Here is a 15,844-nt window from a genome sequence, read left to right on the forward strand (position 1 = left end):
CTTCCACTTTCTCTATTTGAACAGGAATGTCTATACCTGTTACCCTGTGGCAGTCCCACCCTTGTATTTCGGAGCAGAGAACTTGTTTTCTAGTTTTATGTGCCCACAGGTGGAGAGGAATTTTGCCTTAGAATAGGTTTCACCCAGTCTCACCCATACCTAATTTAGATGATTTTGTTGATATGATTGGGACTCTTGAGTTGGGTGAGATTTAAATGAGACTTTGGACTTTGAGTTGACGCTGTTAAATGTTTGGGGGGATCTTGGGGTGGGGGTGAAGATATTTTGCCTATGAGATGGATGTAGCCCTACTGACATGATGATTTTAGCTCAGTGAGATCTAAGTTGGAATTTTAACCCACAGAACTGTAAGATAATATGTTTTTGTTGTTTTAAGCCACTACTTGTGGTCACTTATATGTTAGATAACTATCTTACATGTGTCATCATTTGTGTTAGCTTGATAAGAAGCCATGGATATTGAGAAAACCTGAAGGCAGACACTGCAAAAGAATATATACAAATAGCCAATAAGCACATAGAAATGTTCTTAATATTAATAGTCATCAGGGAAATGCAAATTAAAACCTCAACGAGATACCTTTTCATACCCACCAGAATGGTTAAAATAGCAAAGCCTGACTGAACCAAAATCAACAAGGCTGCTCTAATACCAAGTATATGGAACAGTTGAAACTTGTATCCATTGTAGGTGGCAATGTGGAATGGTACAACCGCCTCAGGAGAAGTTCAGCAATGTCTTACGAAGTTAAACATACACCTATCCTGTGGCCAGTGATTTCACTATTAGGTATTTACTCAAGAAAATGAATAAATTTGACCCGCCACCCAAAAAAAGACTGTACAGAAATGTCACAGTAACTTTGTGATAATGCTAAATTAGAAACAACCCAGCAGTTCATCAACAGGAGAATGGATAGAGGAGCTGTTATATTAATACAGTGAATCACTACTCAGCAATAAAAAGGAACAAATTGCTGATTCAAGCAACAACACAGATACATTCCTAAATCTATATGTTGGAACAAAAGGAAACAGACGCAAAAGAATACATACTGGATGATTCTATTTAGGTAAATTCTAAGACCAGCCAAAACTCAGTGGTGGTGATAGAAACCAGGAGTCTGGTAGGTTGGAGGAAGCTGACTCCAAGTGGGCATTAGGGAACTTTCTGAGCTGATGGAAATGTTCAGTATTTTATTTTGGGTAGACGTTACATGAGTGATCATAATTGCCATCTAACTGAACACCTAAGCTGTGCATTTTAATTATATATAAGTTACAACTTAGTAAACAAAAAGAAAAACATGAAGACATTTAGTTAGTGGCTTAAGGATGGTCAAGTATATTGCAGTCTGATCATACTGTTCTACTGCTGTCTAATGAGACTCACCATGAAAGTCTGCATCTGAAGTTTGCTTAGAATTCTGAAATTGAGTCCTGAGGAATGACCTATCACTCACACTGGAGAGTAGCATGGGGGAGGGATACCAGTAAGTCTTAAGTTACATCCCTAGTCTCAGAAAATCAGATGAGCGGTTCATAGGTCATGATTTAGGAAGAAATAAAGGGGCTGTAGAAACTACTTTCTGGCAGGCAGTTTTAATGTCATTTCATCAAAAGTGAGAATAATGCGAGGATTGGGTGGGAGGGAGGAGGGGAATGACAATACTTTGAGGTTCCTGAGGGAACTAACAAGCTGAGACCATCCACAGACTTGGTAAGAAATATTCAAACCTGAAACAGCTTTTCTGCCTGAATAGTGGTACTGTCCCTAGACATTATGTCTGAAGGGTTATTGCCAGGACCTGTCTTAGCACAAGAAAGGAAATGAGATACTAGTCTAATCTGACTTAGCCACCTCTGTAGTGAAACTTCTCTCTCAGAGATCTCCAGTAACTTCTTAATTGCAAAAGCTAGTCTTTCAGTCCATGTTTTACTTGACTGCTCTTTTAGTTTTAATATGGTTAAACACTCCCTGGGAAGTTCTACCCTCCCTGGCTTTCAGAACCATAGTCCTTCTTCTGTCTGATTACCCCATTTTATTCTTTCACAAAAGTGGCTGTTTTCTTCTGCCTGTCAGAGAGACCTCATGAACTAATCATTTTAGTCGGTTACTTTTAAAGGGTTATTTTTAGTCCGATGGGTTTGGGGGACTTTTGGGGATTTCAGCATGGGGCTGTCTATATCATTGTCTTTATTTTTTATGCCAGTTATCAGGATCTAATATTAGTATATGTTTAGGTAATGTGATTATTATCTTTTTTCCCACTGGAATGTAAGCTCCATGCTGGCAAAGACTTTGTTTTGCTCACTGCTGTGTTCTTAAGATTTAAAATATATTTATATATTTTATAAATAAATATAAATATCTTTATATTTATCCAAAAAGATAATAAATATTTGTTGAATCAATAGCTGCACAAGATAATTAAGATAATTGTGGGGTCAAGTGGAATTAGGTAGGGGTGGACTCCACAGGAGAGAAGACTTTAATCTCATGGTAACTTGATTCTTCTTAGTTTGACTAAGGACATGACTGGAAAGGAAGATGTGTACCGAGGCCCCGCCATCAGGGCTCTCTGCAGAATCACTGATGTAAGTTCTTTGTTTTACTGAGCCATCAAAGGGAATCTGTGTTTATCTCTAAAGTGGCCATGTAAATTTAGTAGGATTCCCTAGTCTGACTTTGGGAATCATCAGTATAAGAGAAACTAGACCACCAGAAAGGCTTTTGTGACTCTAGGCTTTTTTTCTTTTAGGTTTTTTTTTCTTTTGTTTATTAACTTAGTTTCTCTCTATATTTATCTCATCGACTTTTGTCATAGGGCATTGCTTGCAGAAAACAAAAACTCATTCAAATTTAGTTTGAAAAAAGAAAAAGCTTTATTACAAAATACTCATCTCTCAGAATTTGAGGTAAGTCTAACAACCAGATACCAGAACAAGAAATAGGGCAGCTCTGAGGAACTCAGCAGCAAGATTCTCAGATACTTACTATTGTGATCCATCGTTTACCAGGTTCAAGCCCCCTCATTTAAGTATTTAAGGGGGATGATCTGATTAACCATCAGACAACTAATGGCTTGTATCTGTCCACTTGAGTCCAAGTTGGGTGTTGAACCTTGACTTAGTCTGTTGTATTGAGAGGAATGAGGTTATGAAGTATGTGAGGCTGTCTCTTTCTTGGAAGTCTGAGCAGGAAAGGTTAAAATGAAGGGTAGGCTAGGCATTGCCAATCAAATTGAATAATAATAGTTCAGCTGTATTCATGATTGGATATATTTTATGTATATTTTTGCAGTCTTCTCAAGTTTCAAAGATTGAGCAGTATCACATGGTAAATCTGGATCCTAGAAGGGGTAATAGAAATGATTTAGTTATTTTTTACTGCTCGTTATTTTGTTGTAGTTGCTTTTGTTCTTAGCATTAAATTGATAGCATAAGACTTGACCATACCAGGGCTACAATAAGACCTTCTTCACCTAAGTATTGGTCTTGGCATGTTTACACATTTTTTATCTGCCGACACCTTCCTGGTGCTAAGCTTTCTTCCAAATAAGTTAACAGCTTTATTTTCTAAAGATTTCATACTGAGGCTCAGTATAGTAGTATATTCCACGTTTAATTTCTTATGTGTCTAAAATAATAAGAGATTATAGTTGATTTATAGGAACCTCCGGGATCCATATAAAATATATGCCCTATGCATAGTTATCTTCAGGACTTGAAAAGCAGCTTCCATCCCATTTAGGAATTTCTTTTATAATATCCCTGAAAGGTTCAGCCTTTACTTATGTTTCCTCCAAACTGAGATTCTCCACTTCGAGACATTTTGTTTCATTGTAGAACAGTTATTCTTCTTCCTTACATACACTCTTAAATGTTCCTCCTTGAATCTGCCACTTGGTTGTCTTGGTTCTTCCCTGAGATACGATAAGCCTTTTAATACATTCTAGATATTTGTACAGAAACAAATATTTGACTGGTTTTTGTAAATTACTTTGAAGTGATAATTTTGCATGAAAATGTTTTGCTTCATCAGCTTTTTCTTTATGAATGTTATTAGGGAACGATGTTGCAGGCCATTGAAAGATACATGAAGCAGGCCATTGTGGATAAAGTCTCCAGTGTGTCCAGTTCAGCACTGGTATCTTCCTTAGTAAGTGAGCAAGTAGCCGTGTGGTTCTCATGCATGGTATGGTTTCTAGTTGCAAAAACAAAGTGTCGTTGTGGTTCTCTCACAAGTGAAATATTAAAACATATGTATATATTTCTATTACTTTATACAAGAGTGCTTTATTGGACAGAGGACCATTGAGCAATTAAAATGGGCAGTTAAAAACATGAAATTTACGCATGTTTGAAAGGTTTTGGTCATCAGAAAGTTGTATTGTACATACAATACAGATGGAGGTAAGAGTGGGGTGGGGATCAGGGAAGAAACTGAGAATCAGTCTCTTTCTTTAAATCTTCCTTGATGACCTGCCCTTCTGCCTCTTGCCTCTTTGTCCTCTGCTTTTGTTGGTGCCCTGTGTCTGCAGTTTTCCTTCAATCCAGAGTCTCCCGTCCTGCTACTGAGTTTCCTCCCGGGAAGTGCTCTTTGTTTTAGTAGTACCTTTTCTTTCTCTTTTTCATCAAAGCAAAATTCATTCATGACAGCCTGTAACGTTGCATTTGATTAAAATTAGTTACTAATGTGTGAATGGATAGATCATCTGAATCACAAAAATTACTGGTTCTGATATAATTGGTCAAGTTTTACAGCAAGCACTCTGCTTTTTTATGGTACTGTGGTTTCTTTCAGGTGAGTTTCCTGAAAGTAAAACCTGTAATGTTAACATTATTTAAGTACTATCCTATTAATTATCCATTCCCTTCCTGCTCTTTCTTTCTCATTGTTTCCCTTTAAAATGTGCCCACAAAACGTGCTCACCTTTGCAAAGAGGTCTTGGAGAAAGTATTTCAGGTTTGTTAGTTGGCTCAGAGACTTGAAATAGACTTATAAAGCTACTAAGCTGTTTCTTTTTTCCGGAAATATTTGTTAGTGATTTTCCAAGAAAACTAACTCAGTGTTTCTAAACTTTTAGTGACCATGCATGATCTGTTCTCAATTTTTTCTGTATTTAGCACATGATGAAGATAAGCTATGATGTGGTTAAGCGCTGGGTCAATGAAGCCCAAGAAGCTGCTTCAAGTGATAATATTATGGTCCAGGTACTGTCATTGAGTCACCTTGCCTTATGTCTCAAGATCATCTTTCTTTAACCCTACATTTTAGGGGCAATTTATTGATTCCCCCGAGGAGTATTAGCTGAATATTATAGTACGACTAATATTAATCAGCTTAATATTAGGCAGCCTATTAGTGCATATTCTCAAGTAAACATCCCACTCATGATGATTACCGCCGTAGGCCCTGCTGATGTTTAGTAGACACTGTAACAGTGTTTGGGAAAAGTCCTTATGCTCAGTAGTAGTTTGAGATGCTCATTCCAAAGGTCATAATGCGTTTCAGTCCTTTGTTTGAAAATAATTTGTGAAGAAGGATGTTCAATTCTAAGCTTTTCAGGCCTTGATTATAGTAGACATTATAAAAACAGTAAAGAGTAATTTTCACTTTGTGAAGCTTTGAAATTATTTTGTTGGAAAGATCTCTTTTTGATACTCATTGGGCTAGTCTTAATTAAAAGGAACAAAATTAAATCTTAACTGGCAATTTTATGTGAAGCACCCCATTTGTATTTGAGAGGGTACTTATTTCTCCCCTTCCACTGTTTATAACTTCTCATGTTAGCATATTCAGTTATGAGGAAATAGAGTAGTAATTGTTCCCTTGGGAAACATTCTCACCCTCCTAACTCTGATCACTGTGTTTTTACACGAAGTGCCATGATAATTATACTCCTTAAGCCTCCTTTAGGGGATTAATCCTTTAACTACTAACATAACCACAGATGATTTAAAGCCACTAAGAGAGACCTGTAACACTGGTAAAGCCTTGGACCTGAGAACCTTTGTACTAAGGATGGATGGGGCAACGCTGAGCCTGCTAGAGCCATCTTCAGATTGTATGTCACCTCCTTAATACTTACCTAATCTGAATTAACGACTTCTGGGGGTAAATTAGAAACTCTTACTCTTTCAATCTTGCCTGTGTTTGATTCAGTATGAAAAAAATATTCTATTTGTATAGACTTGGGTATCTTTTTATTAAAAATCTAGTTCCATATTCTATTTTCATGTAAGTTTTATCCTTTTCCTACTCAGCTGTCTCTCTCTGTTACATTCTCTTCTTGTTTTTTTAGTACCATGCGTTGGGAGTTTTGTATCACCTTAAAAAGAATGATCGCCTTGCTGTTTCTAAGATGTTGAATAAATTTACTAAATCTGGCCTCAAATCACAGTTTGCTTACTGCATGTTGATCCGAATTGCCAGTCGCTTACTGAAAGAAAATGAAGAGGGGTAAGTGTTTTCACCTAAACCTAAGTAATTTTCCATTTGCTGGTTAACATACTTCAGAGTTTATTTCCTTTATGAGTATTTTTGGGCAATGCTGACTTTACAGATGGATTTAGTGTTTTCCAAATTAAGAAAAAAATCATAGGATTCCATGTAACAACTTTTATTTTTACCTTAATGTATGCTTTGGTAGATATACTTTATAAATTATGATTGCTAGTAATACAATAACAAACTGATATTGAACAAAAATATTTATCATAGGGTATACAATAATTAAATGTGAAAGCTAGAAGTGACATTAAGAATCATCTTGTTTATCCCTTTTATTTTTATAAAAGAATGTTGAAGTACTGCATTTATTTAAATGATTTATTTATTTAAAGTGTGTCAGACCAGTAGAATTACACGTTTGTAAGGTTTTATGTTGTTCATGGCGTAGTGTTATATTATCTGATGGTAGACTAATAATATAAGGATGAATACTGTAATCTCTCGAGTAATCATTTAAAAAACTAGGAAATATAATGTAAATGTCAACAGAGAAGATAAAATGGAATATTAAAAAATATTCAGTTGAGCTTCCTGTTTTCAATAATGGTAGAGTAGCTTGGTAATATTAGTCGTCCTGCAAATCATAATTATATCATTAGCACAAAACTGTGCTTCCCCAGAGCAAGAAAACCCATACTATTTGAAAGTACTGGTGAGTGGTGAAAAGTAGGCAGAAACTGGAGGAAAATTGATGCCTGGAAGACGGAAACTATACTGTGTGAGATTTGTGTGTCTCTGGCTAGTCTCTGAGGGCACGCCACAATTCTTGGGCGTGGGATCACAGGAACCCATAGTATTTACTGGACAGTGGGGTCAGAACATAGTTTGAAATTAGAAGAGTGATGAAAATTTAGGGTGGAAATCCTGGGAAAGAGGAAGCCACAGTTAGAGCAAGCCTCAAAATCAGTGTTAAGCTCTGCAAAAATTCTTGACTGACCACCAAATGATGCATATACAGAGAAAGACTCCAGAAAACCTGGCAAAAAGTAGTAGCTGTCAGCTGAATGAACTGAATGGAGAATTCAGTTGCAGCTCACTAGGGAGGAGATAAAGTTTGGAATTTGGTCCCAGCCAAGTTACCTGCCTGCTGGGGAAACATTATAAATTCTAGAGTCTTTGCATCATATCATTCTCAGTGTCTGTATGTAGTATAAATTAAATTGCTTGACGTGCAAAGAATTTGGAAAATATGGCCAGTAGTAAAGAGCAAAAGTAATCGAAAGAAATTGACCCTAATATGGCCCAGATATTGGAATTAGCAGATAAAAATTTAAAGCACCTATTATAAACTTGTTAAAGAGTTTAATGGGAACTAGTTATAATGAATGAATAGAGGAAGTGGAAACTATAAAAAAGAGCTAAAAAGGAATTTTAGAACTTAAAGTAGTATATCAGAATTCAACCAGAGAAGCAGAAACCGTAGGAGATAAAAATATAAAAGCATCTTCAAGATTGTCTCTGTGTTAGTTTGCTAGGATTGCCGTAGAAAATACCACAGACTGAGTGGCTTACACAACAGAAATTTATTTTCTCACAGTTCTGGAGACTAGGAAATCAAAGATCAGAGGGCCAGTAGGGTTGGTGTCTGGTGAGAACTTTCCCTTGGGTTGCAGATGTCTGCCTACTTGGTGTATGCTCACATGATCTTCCTTTGGTGCATGTGCAGGGAGAGAGAGAGAGCGAGCTCTGTTGTTTCTTTAAGGATATTAATCCTATCAGATCAAGACCCCACCCTGTGACCTCATTTAACCTTAATTACTTCCTTAGTGGTCCTGTCTCCAAATTGGGTCATACTGTGGGTTGGGGCTTCAATATGAATTTGGTGGGAGTGGGGGGAAGAATACAAGCATTCAATCCGTAACAGTTACCTCATATATTTTCCTATATTTTTATTATAATGTAATACAAAGTTAACTTTTAAAAGTGGTAATTTCTCAGACCTGTAGAAAGAAAGATGTGATTATTAGAGTAAAAAAACAAAACAAAACACCAAATGTGAGTAGAATGAAGGACAAAGATAAACAAGCAAGCACATTTTATCAGTGAATTTTTTGAGCATCAAGGATAAAGAGAAAATTCTAAATTTGATGTAAAGAAAATTTGACTTATATAGTTTTATTTCAGATTTCTCTCAGCTGCATTGCATGTGAGGCATCATGGAGCAATATCTTCATAATGCAAAGGGAAATTAACTGTCAGTCTAGAATTCTGTACCCAGCCAAACTATCATTCATCAGTGATGGCAAAAGGAAGGTATTTTCAAACATAAAGTTTATGTTTACCAGTCACTTTGTAAGAATTATTCATAGATTTACGCCAGCACAAACAAATAGATACTTAGAAGGCAATAGTGGGATTTAAGAAGTAATAGTAAGCAGTGGAATTCTCACTGCTTATGTAGATAATTCTAAAGAGATATTTTAACTTTAAAATTTGATAACAAGTTCAGAAATACCAGGATAGCAACATGATAAATAATGATGTTAGATGGAAATAAAAGCATGTTAAGATTTTTTTTGTTGTTGTTTTGGTTTTGAGTTTTTTGTTTGTTTTTGTTTGGGAGGAAGATAATTGTTAATGATTAATATTAAACTTTGTTGGAAAAATATATGGGTTAGTAACTAAGCATATAAATGAAACGTAAAGCTTTAAAAATGTGGAAATAAAAATGGAACAAAGAAAATTTGATTGAAGGTTGGTAAGGAAAAAATAATAAAGACAGAATATATAAATAGAAAACAAAATGAATTGGATGGAATTAAGTGCCGATGTGTTAGTTATCGTTTGCTGTGTGAGCAGCTTTAGCAGACATTTATTGTCTCAGTTTCTGTGGTCAGGAATCTGGAAATGGCTTAGGTGTCTGGTTTTGCTTCAGGGTCCCCTCTTGATGTTGCAGTCAAGTTGAGAGCTGCAGTCATCTGGATATGCAAGATTCAGTTTAGTTTCACTTGTGTAGTAGTTGACAGGCCTCGGTTTCTCCCTGGCAATCAGCCAGATGCTTCGTTTCTCACTTTGAAAGCCTCTCTATAGTCTGCCTGAATGAGCTGCTGGGAGAGCCTCAGATGAAAGTGGGAGGGATTTATAACCTAATATCAAAAGTGACACACCATTGCCTCTGATGGATTCTCTTGGTCACACAGACCAACCCTAGTATAGCATGGGAGGGGACTGCACAAGGATGTGGATGTTCAAAAGTGGAGATTTGGGGGGGACATTTTGGAGGCTGGCTAGCAAATGAAATATTTCAGTTGTCATAATAAATATAAATGGGTTTACTTATATTATTAAAAGAATACTTATTAAAAGAGTCTCAGATTGGGTAAACAAAATAACAGACCTACTATTGCTACTATTAAATTTACAAAAGACACTTCTGAACAAAATGATAAGGAAACAAAATAAATAAATATGTCAAGAATATATTGTAGGTATATACTAACACAAAGTGCAGTTTAGTAGTATTAGTATAAGCCAGAATGGGAATCAGGGTTTAGAGCATTAAAAATGACTTAAGTGGATTCTTGTATTCTGACAAAAGTAATGGTCTGAAAAACGTGCAACAGGAATGATCTTGCATATACTTAATAATACCGTTTCAAAGTATGTAAAGCAAAATCTTAAATATAAGAAATTAAGTTCTTGTGCTGACTTTAAGCAAACTTCTCTTAGATTTGTCAATCAAGAATAAAAACCCATAGACTGTAGTTGATCTGTACATCACTGATAATAAAACTAACCTCAGATTTATAACCCTGTGTCTAAGAGAGAATATACAATATTCTTTAAAATTTTTAAATTGAGGAACATAATGTACATACAGAAAAATACGTGCAAGTTACGCAGTTATAGTTGTATGTACGTTCTGTCCAGTTGCTGTGAAACACCCTTATAATGACTGTATACATTAGGTATAGTTTATTTCTAGTATTTAAAAAATGCTTTATGTATCCTTCTTGGTCATAATTACTCCCAGTAGAAACCACTATTGTGACTTTTATGGTAGTCATCTCTTTGCTTGTATTTAGATTTTTTACCCCTCCGTGCATGCATCCCTAAACAGTCAGGTTTAGTTTTGCTTTGTTTTGAACATTCTCTCCATTGAATCACGCTGTATTTTGGGTCTTATTTTTTTCACTCAGTATTTTGGTGTAAGATTCATCCTTGTTTTTGGTGTAGCTCTAGTTTATTTTAATTGTATTTTGTATTTCCTTGATTGAATACTTCCCAGTTTATTTATATTCATTCTTCTATTAACAGGCATTTGGACTGTTTTGAGCACTTGTTAATAATGAAATGGCTATAAACAGCATCCCTGTACCTGTACCACACAGAGTTATCTCTTTGTACGTAACATGCACTTCTATAGAGTCTATATCTAGGAACAGAATTGCTGGATTGTTGGGTATATATCTCTTTACTAAGGAATGTTAGGCTTTCTGTTTTCAAAGTGACTGTACCAGTGTGCATTCCAGCCAGAAGTGTGGATGATACTGATTTTCTGAGGCTTGATATTTTCAAACTTTTACATTTTTACTAACCTAAGGAATATGTTATATATGTTTTATTGAGATACAACTCACGTATCATAAAATTCACCTTTTTAAAGTGTGTAATTCAGTGGTCTTTAGTATATTCACAAAGTTGTATAACAACCACCACTAACTCCAGAACATTTTCATCACCCTAAAGAGAATCCCCCAACCCATTAAAAGTCACTCCCTATTCAACCCTCTCCTCAACCCCTAGAGAACATTAATCTGCTTCCTGTCTCTATGGATTTGCCTGTTCTGGACATTTCATATAAATGGAATCGTACAATATGTGGTCTTTTGTTTTTGGTTTCTTTCACTTACAGTAGTGCTTTCAAGGTTCACCTGTGTTATAGAAGTATCTGTACTTCATTCTTTAATGGCTGAGTAATATTCCACTGGGTGGCTATAGCATATTTTATTCATCTGTTCATCTGTTAATGAACATTTGGGTTGTTTCCAGTCTTTGGCTATAATGAATAATGCCACTCTGGGCAGTCATATAATTTTTTATGTGAACATGTTTTCAGTTCTCTTGGACATTTATCTGTGAGTAGAATTGCCTAGTCATAGTATAACTCTGTTTACCTTTTTGAGGAGTGCCAAACTGTTTTCCAAAGTGGTTGCACCATTTTACATTCTTGCCAGCTGTGTATGAAGGTTCCAGTTTCTCCGCATCCTCACCAACACTCATTATTGTCTGTCTTTTTTATTATGCACACTGTAGTAGGTGTGAAGACATATCTTGTTGTGGGATTTTTTTCCCCATTGGAAAAGTTTTACTGAAAAAAAAGTTACACAAATAAGTTCTAGGTTTGACAGCTGGGAAGGCTGTGTTTCTCTAACAAGCCAGAGCATCTTTTCATGTGCTTATTGGGCATGTGTGTATCTTCTTTGGGAAAGGTCTATTCAGATCATTTGTTCATTTTAAAAATTGGGTTATTTGTCTTTTATTGTTGAACTGTCAGTGTTGTTAAATATATTTTGGATACTAGAACTTTATTAGATACACAGTTTGCAAATACTTCCTTCCATTTGTGGGTTGCCTTTTCATTTTCTTGATAGTGTCCTTTGAATTATGAAAGTTTTAAATTTTGATGAAGTCTAATTTGTCTTTTTTTCTTTGGTTGCTTTTGGTATTATACCTAGGAAACTATTGTTTAATATAAGGTCAGAAAGATTTACACCTGTGCCTCCTTCTTCTAAGAGTTTTTATAGTTTTATCTTTTACATTTTGGTCTTTGAAACATTTTGAGGTATTTCTGTACATGGTGTAAGGTAGGAGTCCAGTTTCATTCTTTCACATGTGGATAACCAGTTGCAGTAAGAGTTTGCAGTTGTCTCATTTGTCTTGGCATTCTTGTCAAATCATTGTGGTTTTAATTTGTAAATTCCTAATTACTAATGAGTATGAGAACGTTTTTGTATTTTTATTAGCCATTTGGATATTCTTTCTTTTTAAATACCTGTTGGAATTTTGCCCATTTTTGGGTAATGAGGATTTGAGTTATCTGTTTTATTCTCATTGATTTCTAGGTGTTCTTTATGTATTCTAGATGTGAGTCCTTTGTTGGTTGTACATGTTACAAATAGCTTTTTCCACTCAAGTTTGTCTCTTCCCTTTCTTGGTATCTTAATGAACAGAACATTCTTAAATATAATACCAGTATTGTACTTTTGAAATAATATTTTTGGTATCTTGATCAAGAAATGTTTTCTACTCCAAATTCTCAAATATATCTTTTCTATTATTTTCTATAAGCACTATAGGTTTAGCTTTTATGTTTTAGGTCTGTACTTTACCTTGGAATTATTTTTTGGATATGGTATGAGACAGCAATATTTTTTTCCCATTTGGATACCCAGTAGTCCTAGCACTATTTATTGAAATATCTGTCTATACCCACTGCTGTGGTATCAGCTTTACCATAGGTCAGGTATCCTTATGTACATTGGTCTGTTTCTGGGCTCTTGTTCTCCACTGCTCTGTATTTCTGTTCCTGTACCAGCAAAACATTGCCCTATCATCATAGCTTTATAATAGTGTAGATATATAGTGGAACAAATGCTCCTCCCTTATTCATTTGCAGTAGTGTTCACAGCTCTTGTTTTGCATCCTTATTTCTCTTCCCTGTGTATATATAATTCTGTCAGGGGTTGTTTAGCTTTCCCCTCAGTTGAATTTGCCTCTTCCTGAGGCAGTCACACCAAGACCATTAATAATAACCAAGAAGTTCTAACCTGGGCAATCTTATCCCCTAGGTTTTTCACTCACTGGGACTTTAGGGCTGTTTCCCACAGACACTAGTGAGACCAGCCATCCCAGTGACTGGCCATGCTGCCAAAATGCCAGAATGAGTCTTTGACCTCTCATCCTTTGATCCACTTCCGGAAAGCCATAGTAGAAACCTGACTTGATGCCCACCTTCCTGTAACAATTTTTATGCAAATAAGTACAGATGTCTAAGCAAAACTCACACCTTACCTACTGAAGTAATGTTCATTGGGAGAAACTCATAGATGGGCCCCACATTGCCCTTTCATCCTAGGACAGTGCACAGAGGTCTATAGGCATTTTTCTCAGCCTGAGAGAGGGATTATGGCCCTTGGGCTTTGAGGCTTTAAAATTGGTTAAATACAGGAGCACCAGCCCCTCACTGTTGTGATCAGGGATGAGATGCAGAAATAATATAATGTGGCAAACATTACATCTGATGCCACAGAAATAAAAAAGATTGGAAGAGACTACTATGAACATGCCAACAAATTATGATAACCTATTTTGACAGCTTAGCATAAATTTTGAGGGGAAGCAGCCCTTACCTGGCATAATCAGGGGCTGGGATCCAAACCTTGCTTGATGTATGACTTGGCATGCTAGTAGCAGGAATCTCCATGACCCCCTTTACGATTGGGGAAGTACTGGCCCCTCCTTTGGTATGATGGGAAGGAGCTTGAGTCCAAGCTTTGTGGTTGAGCAGAATCAATTACCTTACAGATTTGGCTGAGTCCAGTTTTTATGGAGGTTCTTAGGAACCTAGCTTCTTTCTGGGTGGCCAGAAGACCAGTTTTGGACAAAATGATCCTTACCCCTCATTTGTTAAACTCACTTGTTCATTCTCGGAATTTCTCTGACAGTTCCTTTTGATTTTGTATGTATATTATCATAGGTGGCATTTCAAAAATATGTAGTTTTTCACTATAAACTTCCCTCTTAGTACTGCTTTTACTGCATCCCATAACTTTTGATATGCCATGTTTCTGTTTGTCTGAAGGTATTTTCTAATTTCCTCTTTGATTTCTTCTTTGACCTATTGGTAGTTGAAGAGTGTATTGTTGAATATCCACATATTTATAAATTTTCCAGTTTTCCTTTTGTTATTGATTTCTAGTTTCATTCATTGTGGTTGAAAAAGATACTTGGTATAATTTTAATCATCTTAAATTGAAGACTCGTTTTGTGACCTAACATGTGATCTATTCTGGAAAATGTTCCCTGTGCACTTGAGAAGATTGTGTGTTCTGCTGTTGTTGGGTAGAATGTTCACTATATGTCTACTAGGTCAATTTGCTCTATGATGTTCCAGCCCACTTACTGATTTTTCTATCTGGGTGTTCTATCCATTACTGAAAGTAGGGGGTTAAACTTTTCCATTATTGAATTACTCTCTATTTTTTCCTTTTGTGTATATCATTGTTTGCTTTCTATATTTAGTTTTTTGAAAAATTTTTTGACTATTCTGGGTCCTTATAAATTTTAGCATCACCTTTGAGTTTCTACAACAAAAAATCTGCCTGTTTTGGATTAATTGTTGCCAGTATAGAAATACGGTGATTTTTTATTTTTGCATGTTGATCTTGTAGTCTGTAACCTTGTTATGGTCATTTATTCTGTGTGTGTGTGTGTGTGTGTGTGTGTGTGTGTTCCTTGGGATTTTCATGTACAGGATCATGTCATCTCGGAACAAAAATGGCTTCATATCTTCCTTTCCCAACTAGATGTTTTTTTATTTCTTTTTTTGCCTAATTGTACCATCTTGAACCTTCAGTACAATGCTGAGTAGAAGTGCTGAGCATATACCCTTACCTTGTCCCGCTAAAGGAGAAAGCATGAAACTTCATGTTAATGCGATTTTCTGAAGATGCCCTTTATCAGCTGAGGGCATTTCCTTCAATCTCTAGTTTTTTGAGAGTATTTATCATGAGTGGATGTTAGATTTTTGTTGATTGCTTTTTCTTCATTTGTTAAAATGATCATGTGGATTCTGTCCTTTATATTGTTAATTTGGTATGTAACATAAATTGATTTGTTGATGTTAAATTAATTTTGCATTCCTGGGATAAATGCTACTCAATTATGGTATATAATTCTTTTTATGTATTGGTGGATTCAGTTTGCTGATGTTTTGTTAAGGAGTTTGTATGTCTATGTCAGGAGGAATATTGGTCTGTAGTTTTCCTGTGAAAATTTGTCAGTCTTTGTTATCCAGATAATACTGGCATCACATCATTAATTGGGAGATAGTATACCCTCCTCATTTATTTTATGAAAGAGTTTGTGAAGGATTGGTATTATTTCTTTACATAGTTGGTAAAATTAGCCAGTGAAGCCATTGGGACCTGTTTGTTTGTTTGTTTGTTTGTTTTTGTTTTTTGAGGAAAGATTTTAAATAACTCATAAGTCTGTTTAGATTCTGTATTTCTTTGTGAGTCAACTTTAGTAGTTTGGTATTTCTAGAGATTTTTTGATTTCATCTAAGTTATCTAATTTGTTGGC

At 35.6% G+C, this 15,844-nt stretch overlaps 1 protein-coding gene across 1 annotated transcript in view; it reads left to right on the plus strand.

Annotated features, from left to right (window-relative positions):
• COPG2 (COPI coat complex subunit gamma 2) overlaps positions 1 to 15,844 on the plus strand; it is a 243,733-nt gene that overhangs the window by 20,977 nt on the left and 206,912 nt on the right. Inside the window, exons 6-9 of the mRNA XM_072964470.1 lie at positions 2,544 to 2,619; positions 4,091 to 4,183; positions 5,152 to 5,238; positions 6,330 to 6,487. Of these exons, the coding sequence (XP_072820571.1) occupies positions 2,544 to 2,619; positions 4,091 to 4,183; positions 5,152 to 5,238; positions 6,330 to 6,487 (414 nt within the window). The remainder of the gene's footprint in view (positions 1 to 2,543; positions 2,620 to 4,090; positions 4,184 to 5,151; positions 5,239 to 6,329; positions 6,488 to 15,844) is intronic.

This window comes from Vicugna pacos, chromosome 7 (assembly GCF_048564905.1).
Source record: "Vicugna pacos chromosome 7, VicPac4, whole genome shotgun sequence".
NCBI lineage: Eukaryota > Metazoa > Chordata > Mammalia > Artiodactyla > Camelidae > Vicugna > Vicugna pacos.